Here is a 13,662-nt window from a genome sequence, read left to right on the forward strand (position 1 = left end):
GGAACCGAGGGAGTTGGTGAATGGTGAGGGATAGAGCGTTAGGATTTATATGGCAGGGTGTCGCCACCAATGACGTTTATTTGTTGTCACAGTCAGGGGTACATTAAAAGATGAAAACAAAAAAAATCAATAAAAAATTAGAGTAAAGCTCATTTTCTTACCCAAAAAAAAGTTAAAAATTAACCCCTCGTCTCAATAAAATTTAAAATTGATTCATTTAATTGAAATTGTTGCCCATAGTATATTTAAAAAATATATCTATATTAGTTTTTCAAATTGATTAAAATAGGTCTATTTTAAATTTTAGGGATTAGAAAACTTTTTTTTGTTTTGTAAGAAATTAAAATGAAGACCGTATTTTTTGTTAAGGACCTTAAAGAAACTTTACTCAAAAAAAAAAAAAAAGTAAGATGATGCCCATGCTTTTATTTTTTTAAGAAGAAAAAACAATGCATCCCAGTATTTATTCCCTGTGTAAGAGTTTAGGGAGGAATCCTCTTATATTAAAATTTTATATGATCTGATTATATAAAAATTTTGTATTTATTTTTTTATATGCATTAAATATGTGAAGTGTAATTATCATTAATAAAAATTTTACGTAACTAAATTATATAAAATTTTAATATAAGAGGATGGATTCCGAAAATTTAAAAGGTGGAAAATCTCTTCTGCCAAGTAGCTCTGGATGATTATTATTAATGATACTTAAAACGTGGAAAATAACAATGAATGTAGAGTTATCTTATTAAAGGCCAAAAAATGATCTATCCTTATTTTTTTTTTTATTTGTCTAACTAAAATATAGAGAGTAGTGTTTAAGTAATAAAAATATAAATTATTAAAAGAACTAAAATATTCAATATTTTAGGAATATAAAAGAGCATAAAAAAATAATAACTTAGGAAAAATAATAAAATATATTTAATGCTTCTCAAACAATTTTTTTTATTAATACTTCTGAAACAATGTATTCGTTCAATAGTTCCACACTTCCTCGTGAAACGGTGGTTAGTACGGAGCTAAAGATGCTCTCTCCCCTTCCCTTGGGGTTCTCATTGTTGCCCAACCCCTCCTACTGATCTGCTTCATCTCATTTTTTTGGATCAAAAGGGTGCTGCCAACATTAGCACTGGGGCCCCTGATTGATTGGTGTTTCTTTTGTGTTTTGTTGTTTTTGTTGTTTTTTTCTGCGGTTCTCTTGGGGCTTTGCCCTTTTATTGTACTAAAAAAAAATAAAAAAATTGTACGCTACTAGCTAGTTATGTTTTTAGATATTTGTCCTTTCTATAAGATTAAATATTGTCAATTTAAAAATTAAAACAATACTCGTTATTTTTTTTAAATTTTTATCATTTTTGTTGATACGCATGCAAAGTATTGAAATCATTATTATGTCTATAATAACCTTAACTAGTGAAATAAATAATTTAGGATTATTTTGGTGATAAAAATGATAAAATTTAAGAATACAATTTTGTGAGTTTAAACACTTTTTGGGGAGAAAAAAGTGTGAATAATAAATCTTATCCGGGTAAAATGTTACTATGAAATTTTAATGGAAAACACATAAATGAGATTATTATTATAAAAATTAAATATATACCAAACAAGTCAATTAGGATTAAGAAAATAATTATGAGAATTATTGGGGTCAAATTATAATTTTGGTAAAGTTTGGAGACCAAATTGCAATTATGCAAAAATTGGCCTAAACTCAATTATGATGTCATAATATTATTATTTAGTGAATTTAGTGACAGAATTGATATTATTTAAGTTGGATTAAGTTTAGAAATCAAGAAGAAGAAAAAACAAGAGGGATACTTAGCAAATTTTATAAAATAAGTGGTCAAAGATAACAGGATTTTAAGTGACTTAATATTCATTTGAACTTCATTCCACTCATTTTCCTCCCTCACCAAGTGCTGCAAACCAAACCCCCCTCCCCTTAGTGTGCAAAAATTTCTCCTTCCATTTCTAACCACTTTCAAGCTAGGGATCAACTTATAGTTGCGTCTAGATTACTATCTATGTTTTCTATAGATGCCTCTAAATCGATTCTGTGAGGTGTGTGTATTTGTGACATATATATTAGATGAAAGGTTGGCAAATATTTGAGTTAATACGTTTAATATTCTAACAAACACTTCATAGTTGAAGTTGAATATGATAATATCACTAGACCATGCATTAGCTTAATTGCATAAGTCTAAATAATTATTCACAAAATTAACATATATAATCATATATTTAATGTATGGTATTTTTTTTGGTATGCTAATGTATGGTATTTAATCTCAATAATACTCAAACTCTATCAATAATAATTTGGTGAAAAATATGAAAAGTCAATTACTCATTGGGTTGGAAATAACTGATCATAAATAGCATTAAAATAATGAGCAAGATTTGTGTGCTTGGTTATTTGGTGATGTTTTATTTTCAGGCACATAATTTGTCCAAAGATTACAAGTCTGGCCTTCGGTTTTGAAAAAGATATGATTCTAAACATAGGCGGTGCCATTTAAGTAGGCTACTAATTGTTTGTTGAAAATAAAAAATTTCTTATGTAAACTCCATTGATACTTGTCATTAGATTTACTTTAGATTAAGAAAATATAATATAAAATTATTAGTGTATCTTCACTTAATAGCTTAAATTTTTGGATTAAATTAATTTTTATATGATATCAGAGCCTTTATGACCTAGTGGTCACAAGTTCGATCATTATTGCCCTATTCTATTAGAAATAATAATTAAATATTTTGGAATGTCTTAGCACACGAAATGAGACTTGATGCATTGTCCATTCTTTAAGTCCAATGAATCTCATGTGAGAGAACGTGTTAGATAGATATAATATAAAACTATTAATGAGTCTTTACTTAATTGTTTAAGCTTTTGGATTAAATTGATTCTTTATAATTTCCTATCTATATTAATAAATATCTCTATTACCCTTTCTCTTATCTGCGTGATAATTAAATATAGTGAAATGTTTTAGCACACATAGATGGAGCCTGATTCATTATCCACCATTCAACCGCAATGGCTCTCATCTAGGAAGAGTGTTAAAGGCAGTGTTATTAAAATCGGACCGACCCGGCCGGGTCGACCCGGGAATCGGTGAACTGGTCATATAACCGGTCCGGTTGAAGCAACAGACCGGCCATACATCAAAACCGGTGTTACTCGGTCCGACCCGATCGGTTTTCACGAAAACCGGTGACCCGGCCTGGACGCAAAATATTTTTTTTTTCAAATTATTTATTTTTTCAAAAAAAATCATAATGGACATATTTGAATATTTTTTTACTTATTGACTTACATAAGTTATGTACCTACAACATTAATATTATCTCAATTATGCACTATCCATAAAATTTTGATTTGATTTATAGTTAGAGATGTCATTTTTTAAACTTAAAGCCCCGTATCATGATCCTTATATTTTTGTTTGATCTTTTATTGAATAATAATATGTGATTTTTTATTTTTTATTTTAAAATATTTGAAATTTTTATCTTTTTTTTAGATATTTGAGTATGTTTATAATTTTTTAATATAAATTATAAAATTACATATAATTACCGGGTCATGCGATTGAACCGGTGACCCACTGGTTGAACCAGTGACCCAGTACCTCGACCGGGTCAATGACCAGGCCGGTTTTAATAACATTGGTTAAAGGAATATAATATAAAACCATTAACGAGTCTTTACTTAATAACTTAATCTTTTGTGTTAAATTAATTATATTAATAAATATCTCTATTACCATCTCTCTTATATGCGTTATCTAGGGCATGTTTGATGCATAGTATAATATAAGACCTGATAGTATAAGGTCTGATTGAATTTTAATAATATCCATTGTTTGGCATGGTATTGTATAAATAACATATTGTATAAAATAATATTATCTAGTATTTGGTAATGCATTGTATAATATTATATAGAATAAAAATAAACATTTTTAATAAAAATATCCTTTAATAAAGAACTTATATAATTCTTCCAAAAATGTCATATAATATTAATTTTTACAAAATCTATTAATCAATGTATCCAAAGAATAAATTAATTTTTTAAAAAATAAAAATATTCAATATTTTAAAATTAATATATTGAAAAATTAATTTTTATTTTAATATATTAATATTAAAATAATATATTAATTCTTGAGAATTGCACTCGTCAGCGATGGTAATACACCAATTCCTTATCAGGCCTAATCCCTCCCCCTTAGGCTGGATTAAGTTATACATCATTTTGATGTATCGAAGAATTCTGCTGTATAAGCTTATACAATACGATGGTCATACCAAACAATTAAAAATGTCATAATATATAGTATAAATTTATATTATCAAGCCTTATACATCACATCAAACAACCCTTAGGGCGTGTTTGGTGTGATGTATAAGGCCTAATAGTATAAGCTTATACTTATGACATTTTCAGTTGTTTGGTGTGACCATCGTATAGTATAAGCTTATACAGCAGGATCCCTTTATAGATCAAAATGATGTATAACTTAATCCGGCCTAGGAGTGGTAGATTAGGCCTGATAAGGGGTTGATGTATTAATATTGCTTACAAATACAATTTCCAAGAACTAATATATCATTTCAATATTTATATAATAAAAATAATTTTTTTTTAATATATTAATTTTTAAAATATTGGAGGATATTATCTTATACAATATTATATCAAACGTTAGATAGTATTAAAATTTAATCAGGTCTTATACAATCAGGTCTTATACTATCAAGTCTTATACTATCAGGTCTTATCCTATACTATACACCAACCATGCCCTTAGATTGCATATTCAAGCGAACAGCTTGTAGATTTTATACATGCACAGTTAAAGACAGTTGAGTTTTCTACGTTCACCAAGTTTTATTGTACAGATAAAATGACATCTCAAACAGCATTCAGATTGCTGTAATTGCAAAATCTGGTTTCAACATATATATAAAATCTTTGAAGAACGTGATGCTGCGAATTTAGCAGCAAGTTAACGGTCGCATTTAATTTTTTGAAAGCCAAAGAGCAGCAAACTTTATTAAAGTTTTGATGACGGCCCCATCTTGTTTAGCATGCAAAGCCGCAAATAATTTCGCTGTAGGTTTCTTCAGCTTGAAGCATTTGGTTTCTTCATGATGAAGAATTCTACACCGTCTCTTTTTCTTGCTTATAAATAGAAGCGCAAGTTCATATTGTTTTGAATAAGTGTGTGAGAGTTAAATATTTTTATTCCCATAGCTTTCTTTGTGTACTCAATTTTGTGTATCATCCTATGAGGATTATTGGGTGTATTGAGATTGGGATTTAAGTGCTAGAGTTATTTCCACCTGTTGTAGTCTACTTCATTTTAATAGATACTTTTGATCTATCTTTCGCCTGTGTAATAGGCACACTGTGGAATCATGTAAAAACTTGTGTCATGTGTGTGCCAGTCTATTTTTCCCTCTTATTTCCTTTATCTCATATTGCTTTGTTTTCCAATCCAATTTTTTGTATTTGTTGCTCTGCGCATAACATAACAAGTGTTTACAACCAATACAACATGGTTTTCTTACAAACACTGTTCTTCCTTTTACTTGCAGCATTTGGTCACTCCCTTCCAAGGCTCCAGCCTAAGAACTCTACTCCTGCAGGAAAACCAAATTTTTGGATCAATTCCTCACAGCTTAGCAAATCTTTCAAGTCTTTTTATCCTGAATTTAACATCCAATCTTCTAAATGGAAATATTTCCTCTGAGATCTGCAGATTACCAAACTTGGAACAACTTTTCTTATCACACAACCTTCTCAAGACTTAAATTCCAAAAGCATTTGGCAAGTGTCAACATCTGGGTCTACTAGATCTGTCACACAATGAATTTTCAGGTAGGATTCCAGAAAGTTTGGGAAATTTGGTCCGGCTAAATTCTTTGTTTCTAAACAATAACCTTCTCTCAGGAACAATACCTCCTACATTGGGACGGTGCACTAATCTGTACAAGCTAGACTTGTCCTATAATAGATTAACAGGAAGCATCCCACTTGAACTCTTAGGCTTGCATGAGCTCAGAATTTTCATAAATGTCTCGCATAATCATCTTGAAGGCTCCCTGCCGATTGAGCTCAGCAAATTAGAAAAGGTTCAGGAGATGGATCTTTCATCAAATCACCTAACTGGAAGTATCTTCCCTCAGATAGCAGGATGCATTGCTGTCTCTATGATAAATTTTTCAAACAATTCTCTTCAAGGGGAGCTCCCAGAATCCTTAGGAGATCTGAAGAACCTTGAATCTCTTGATGTTTCAAGAAATCAATTATCTGGATTGATACCAACAACACTTGGTAAAATTGGCACACTCACTTTTCTCGATTTATCATTTAACAACCTGGAGGGAAAGGTTCCATCTGGTGGCATCTTTAATTCAATGTCATATTTATCATTCTTAGGAAATCCACAACTTTGTGGGACAATTACAGGCTTATCCCAGTGCTCTCATAAGAGACGATGGTTTCAAAGACGTTTGTTCTTGATTATATGCATCTTGGTCATTTTCATATCAACATTCTTGTCAGTAATTTGCTGTGTAATCGGATGCAAGCATCTTAAAGAAATCATTTCGTCTCAGAGGACTGAGGGACCAGATAGACCCGAGTTGATAAGTAACTTCCGGGGACCAAGTAATTTAATTAGTTCTTATCAAAGTAGGAAAACTACCATTCAAGTTAAATGTGCCACAATTTGACACCAACGAAACAAAATATATGACATAATTTTTGGCATCTCATACATATACTAGCAAGATAACATTCCTGTTTATAAGGGATACTGACCAAAATGTCACTGTTCACCAACTTTTTTATCTAAATGCCACACGAACAGTGTTATTTCCCAATCTGCCACGGGGGCAAGCTCGCTTCTGACACAAGCGACGCCTGTGTCAGAAGCGAACTTTGACACCACCAGAAAGCTGACACATCAACAAACCGAGGTCGCTTGTGTCAGAAGCGAACTTGCCCCGTGGCAGATTGAAAAATAACACTGTTCGCGTGGCATTTAGGTAAAAAAGTTGGTGAACAGTGGCACAATGGTCACTGTTCCTGTTTATAATGTGTTTGCTGTAAGCATTTAAGTAGCTTCCATAAATTTGGAAAACATCAATTTAGGTCCAAGAAGTCATCAATAGTCTTCCACACTTTCTCATGCAGAATATGGATTTGGATCAAATACATCTACCAAAGGAGATGTCTATAGCTTTGGCATTCTAGTTCTTGAGATGGTGACTAGAAGACGACCAACAGATGACATGTTTGTTGGCGGGTTAAGTCTGCACAAATGGGTAAAAAGTCACTATCATGGAAGGGTAGAAAAAGTGGTAGACCCTGCTTTGGTAACAGCTTCAGGAGATCAATCCCAAGAGGTTTAGAAGATGTGGGAAATTGCTATTGGGGAGTTAATTGAGTTGGGGATCCTTTGCACACAGGAGTCACCTTCAACAAGACCTACCATGCTTGTTGCAGCAGATGACATAGATCGTCTCAAGAGATACCTTAATGGGGACACAAGAGGAACTTTTGCCTCCTCTCTTGGAATTTCATCTTCTACAATAGGTGGTGATTAACGTTTCTCTCTTTTTTCAGCGGATAATGGTAAATGCTCCAGTTTTCTCATATACTTGTGCAGTGTACAACCCAAAACTTGCAATGATAAATTGAAATTTTATAAGGGATTTGCATCTATCATGTCACATGACACAAAAAAAATTTTCTACACACGTAATATTTTGTGGGACCTGCATTTTTTGAAGTAAAGAAAAAAGAAACTAAGGCACACAAAACGAATCTCTGTAACATTACACAATTACTTCTCTTACAACATAACTCTTATAAAATCGATTTTATAAAGGGAAAAGATATTAGCATATAACAAGAACGAACCAATTGAAGACATCTAAATTGCATAACATGACATGTCTATGCTGTAAGCATGTAATAATAAACTGTGGATTATTACACCATAGTTTGGGTAACGTTAATATATTCTTCTTCTTCTTTTTTGAAATATTTCAATCCATTCATTACTTCGTAATTAATTTGATTTAGAGCTGATTCAGAATTAAGACTTTAAACTCTTCTCAAAAGTAGTATTGAGAAGATAACTTTAAGATATTCTAAATGATATATCCAGCGTGATTCTCATAAAACACGTATACAATCCATTGATTAATTTACCCTAACAATACCATTTCTTGAAAGAAATCACAAAATAGAATTATATAGAATTATATGAAATTAGAATACTAAAAATTTAGACTTACTTGTAAAAGAAGTGATTTTTTATTTCTGCTTGCTCTAAGATTTGAAAGAACAAGACGTTCCTCTGCACTTTACACCGTTACCTTCCCAATTCAAACAAACACACTGTATCTTAAATGATTTTCACACGTGTTCTGGTAATTTTATCATCGACTCTTCCTAAACTTCACCGTATCAAAGTCAACACGTCACCTCGCTCAATTTATTTATTTATTTTTCTTTCACGTGTTAACCTCTAGGTTTTGAAAACTTCAACCTTAGATTTCTTTCAACTGATAATTTTTTTAAAAGTAAAATCATTTTTTAATTTGGTAATGCATTTATTTCTAGATTTTCATGAAATAAAATTGGAAATTATTTTGTAATAAATAGAGGATAAATATATATTTATTTTTAAGATAAAATTATTTTAAATATTTATTTCTTTTATATATATATAGTTGGAGAACCTCAATTTTTCATTTCGCTTGCATTTGGTTATTTTGGGAGTGATATTAACGTAATAGAATCATAGTAGTTAAAGTCTTGATTTATCATTATGATTTTACGTTTTTATTATTTTTTTATCAAAATAATTTTATCAATATTTCAAACGATTTTATGTTTTTATGATTTTTTTACGTTATCATTTTAAGTTTTACAATTTTTTATTCTCGTTCTGATTTTACGTAAAATCTCGATTTTAACTGACTTGGATAGAACTTTCCATGTATTGATTTTGTTAATAAAACGTACAAGTAATTATTCATATAATTTTATGTTAAAAAATAATTAAATATTGGAAAAATATTTTCTCATGTTGTAGAAGAGTTATTAGTTATTTTTTCTATTAGCAACCCTTTGATTTTCATGCAATATTTTCTTTTACTTTTTTATTTTTTAATAGATATGAACACCATATGTATCTATTATATGAGAAATTTTTTTTATTATAGTTGCAGAAAAGACCTTGGAATATTCCCGTAAACAAACCAAAATAGCAGTTTTAGGTGAGGTCGACAAAACGGGCTTGGCTTGGCAAGCCAACCCGCCCCACCCGTCAAATGAGACGTGGAGGGTTGACGGCGGGTATAGGCGGGGCGAGGTCAGTCAATATAAAATAGACTCGGGCTGGTGGTTAACTCACCTAGCCCGCCAATAGGGAGGGGCGGGTTAAGTTTTTCAGTCTACCTTCAAAAGTGGAGCGGGACAGGTTGATTTGTTTTTTGACGGATTGATGGCGGGTCAGGGTAGAGCGGATCACTCACTTTGTCACCTCTAGTTTTAAGAAGAAAAAAAAAAGGTAAAACAAACAGATAAAAAAACACGAGGAAGATTATACTTACAACTTTTTTTTTTACAACCTCTTACAACAATATTTTAATACCGTTCATTTCCGCCAATCAACGGTTATCTTTTATTGTGAATTAATTAATGAATTTAATTTACGAAAATCATAATCGTTGATTGGCAAAAATCAATGGTGTTAAAGATATGGTTGCAAGAGGATGTAGAAAAAAAAAAGTTGTAAGTATAACCTTCTAAAAAAACATATAATTTTAATTACAAATCCGAACATGGAAGAGGTAAACCAAGACTGCAACTCTGTTTTTTCGCTTGTCTGAGTCCCAAAATACAACCCACGACGTCACATTTGACCCAATGGATAAGAACGGTGAGTCCCACGTAAGATGAGATGCCCCCAATTCTCCATTAACATAAATATTTTCCTTTCCTATATATATACACAACTTCCACTTCCACTTTAATCGTGGTGTATTTGATTTGATATCCCTTCCCAAAGAGGCTTTATCTATTCTGATTCTGCAATTATTTGAGTTTCAGTTATTTATAACCAAAGCAAAGGTTTGGTGTTAGACATTTGTGAATTTGGAAATTAAGAGCTTAAAATACAATGGCTGCTGCTGCTGCTGTTGGTGGTGTTATTGGTGGGTCATGGATGCAATTGAGAGGCAGAGAAAGGAAGCAGAAAAGTGTTAAGATTTGTTGCTCTTCTTTGACGGATTCTTATAAGACTTTAAGAATCAAACCTGGTGTCTCTCGAATTGAGGTTAAGAAGGCTTTCAGGCAGCTTGCTCTCCAGGTACATGTCCATCTCCCTTCCTTTTTTTAATTTTTTATTTACGTTTTGGATTTTGTTCTATGAATTATGAAATGCTCTCTTTCCTTTGAAATCGGAATTCGTCATGAGATTCATCTGAAAGTGGGTCTATTTCTCTGAAAGAAAAATAAAAATGTTAACATTAGTTCTTTGGTATTTTGTTTTGTTTCAGTATCATCCAGACGTTTGTAGAGGAAGCAAATGTGGGGTCCAGTTTCACCAGATCAACGAGGCTTATGATGTGCGTTATCTTGTCTATACTTGACTGAATTTTAGTTACATAGTGATTATTTCTTTACACTGCACTCAATGGAGACTGAAAATTTCTGGTTTTCACTTATTAGTTCGTACAATGGTTGTTATTGTTTTTTCCCCTCAAAATGCTTTCTTTATATATATATTTAAAATGGAAAATGTTATACTTACGACCTATTTTCATTTACAACCTATTTTCGTTTACAACCTCTTACAACTATATCTTAACCGTTGAACGGTTATCATTTATTGTGAATTTATAATTAATTAATAAATTTGATTTGCGAAAATCTTAACCGTTGATTTTCAATCAACAGTTACGATATGATTATAAAAAGTTGTAAACGAAAATAGGTTATAAATATAACCTTTCCCATCGTTAAAATTGTATATAGTTATAAGGAACATATAGGTTTGGTTGGTTATTAGTATTACTTTACTATAAGGAGGCTGATGCTGAGTCAAATCATGGCCTATTTGGAATATAATAATGATGAGCTCATGAAATGGGATTAATAGTTGGTATGATTTGATCAATCCCCTAGTTGGTGTTATTCTAAAGCAACGAAAGCAATAACTTATCATCTTTATTCGCCCATGGTTTCTAGCAGAATTTAGACTTTATAATTATAAGACAACCATATTCTATCTAATTGGGATTTCCATGTTGCTAATGTGGAACGCAGATTGTGATGGCCAATTTGAGAGGAGAATCCAATGGGACAGATATGTATGAGGCTAATGATGCAGGGAAAGATGAACCTATATATCCAGATTGGGACTTGTGGGAAGAGTGGATGGGATGGGAAGGAGCAGGAATTCGTGATTACACATCTCATATTAATCCTTACATTTGAAATTTTTCTGTAATTTATTATGTATTTTCTGAGTCATTACTATGTATTATGATGTTAGACCCACTTGTCGTCATCAAAAGTGGTTGGTGTTCCGTGTACATAATCCAAGTGGGCGAAGAGTCAATTTTCCTCTTGCATAATTGGAGTTGAGGAACTTTGTGTCAATAATACAAATGGAACTTCAAAAAAAGAAAAAGTTCTTTTCATGAACTGTGTGGAACATGTCATATCCTAAATTTATCCTTTCCCCAATCAATGCTTCACTGGTAATAAAATGTGATCCCTGCAAATAAAGATGATTTTCCTAATTACGAAGCTATCTTGAAAACATTATTCCTTTCTGATCCGGATAAAATATGATAGGCCCATTAAAAGTCCAAACACATAGAACGAGATCCAAACCCACTAGGCCCAGAGCGAGGCACGATGGCTTCCATCGTGCACAACATAACACGATGCCATCATCGCGCATGCAACCTTCCTTTAACATAATTTCAGAGATAGGGAAGCAAATTCAGGAACTAATAAAGGTCCACCGCGCCATTGAGCAAATAAACAGAAGACAGCACCAGTTTGTCACCACTCTACCAAGATAGCCTGACATAAAGGGATAAAGCTATGAAAGCACCAGCTGAACCTGCAGCCCTTGAGCATCCAATCAAAGGCCATACCGTCTTCCTGAGGCGGCATTAGAACTACTATATAAACAAAGGGTACATGCTCAGGTATTATCATCTAATTCAGTAAAAATACACATAAACATGTCATTGATACTGACTTGAGCGTCGGAGTGTCATTGCAGGTACCCCCAGTCAGGATCATCGCGCTGAAGGAGAACCAAAGTCATTCCGTCATCATCAAACAAACCCCCAGCCCAGGAAACAGATTACCCAAAGGCCTTCTCACTTCAATCGTGTGTGATTTAGTCGGATACACTTTGCCAACCAATATTGTATTAGTGTGATCACTTCCCTTTTGCAAGATTGTATAACTCATATCATACGAAGTATAGCACTACACCTCAACAATCGATGGCTCTTATTTATCTTTTAGTTTATAACTATATGAGATTACATTTTCTTATGCAATAGGACATAAGATATCTCATGTTGCACTCACAAATTTATGTGAGTCTCATTGTATAGAAAAAGAAAAGAAAAATTGAAAATGAGCCACGTCTTTTTGAGTGCGTAAAAGATATTTATTGTCTCCTATCACATGACCATAATATTTCCCTAACTATATATATATATGATAACGAATAATTTACTATTCTTTTTAAATGCGAATATTTTTATTTGTTGCAAATATAAATAATGAAGTAAAAATAATTCTTATTTGTAATATGAAATTCTGATGAAAATCAAATACTGGAAAAATATTTTGCCTTCTAGGTTCCTGATTGTGCATTGTTGTTGTTTTTATAAGGATATTTTTTTTGCTTCATCCTTAGAGATAGCAATCAAGGTGCAGAATATCTAGCAAAATGGGATTCTCATAATGAAGAAGTCTGGTCCATCTGGAGAAATTCTCCTCGAGGCTAATTGTTCAGCTTAGCTGATTCATCCCGGTGCTTATTCTATTACACTGTACTACTTCTCCTTTTCTCTGATCTGCTAGAAAAAAAGAAAGGAAAAGAAAGAACAGATTTACACTCTACTTGGATTGCACGTTTCTTTTAACCTGGAATTTAGTAAATATAGGGCATCGTCTTCATTCCATAGTTGAGTCCAAAAATAAGAAAAATCATATTTTAATTACGATTTGAGAATCTCCTATTGCAAAATTTATGAATTGGGTTGAGAAGAGGCTTACATATTTATTATCAAATGAGATTATGAGAAATAAGGATAACAAGAATGATATGGACTAGTGAATATATATAGGGAAAGTATTTTCTCCTTTTAAAGGAAATTTTTTTTCTTCTACTAGTGACTCATAGTATAAGTGGGGCTTACAAATTATTCGATAGAAAAAAATTCAAGGTGAGACTCACTTATGCTTTGAGTCACTAGTAGGAGAAAAAAAATTCAAGGTGGGACACAAAATAAGCTTCTTCAGTCACAGTACCTCAATCTACTGGATATTCTCATCTGCTTCTGTATCAAATCTATTTA

The 13,662-nt window shown here is 32.0% G+C and overlaps 1 protein-coding gene and 1 pseudogene across 1 annotated transcript; both read left to right on the forward strand.

The window, feature by feature from the left end:
• Positions 1–5,089: 5,089 nt before the first annotated feature.
• On the forward strand, positions 5,090–7,638 carry LOC133315515 (putative leucine-rich repeat receptor-like serine/threonine-protein kinase At2g24130; annotated as a pseudogene).
• A 2,314-nt stretch (positions 7,639–9,952) lies between these two features.
• LOC133315502 (chaperone protein dnaJ 8, chloroplastic-like) lies at positions 9,953–11,702 on the forward strand. Its single transcript, XM_061517139.1, has 3 exons — positions 9,953–10,415; positions 10,606–10,674; positions 11,375–11,702. Exons 1-3 carry the CDS (start codon positions 10,227–10,229, stop codon positions 11,543–11,545), a joined length of 429 nt encoding a protein of 142 aa, XP_061373123.1. The 5' UTR covers positions 9,953–10,226; the 3' UTR covers positions 11,546–11,702.
• Positions 11,703–13,662: the final 1,960 nt, after the last annotated feature.

This window comes from Gastrolobium bilobum, unplaced genomic scaffold (assembly GCF_033153095.1).
Source record: "Gastrolobium bilobum isolate Gb01-03AN ecotype WA unplaced genomic scaffold, APGP_CSIRO_Gbil_v1 utg2933, whole genome shotgun sequence".
Lineage (NCBI taxonomy): Eukaryota > Viridiplantae > Streptophyta > Magnoliopsida > Fabales > Fabaceae > Gastrolobium > Gastrolobium bilobum.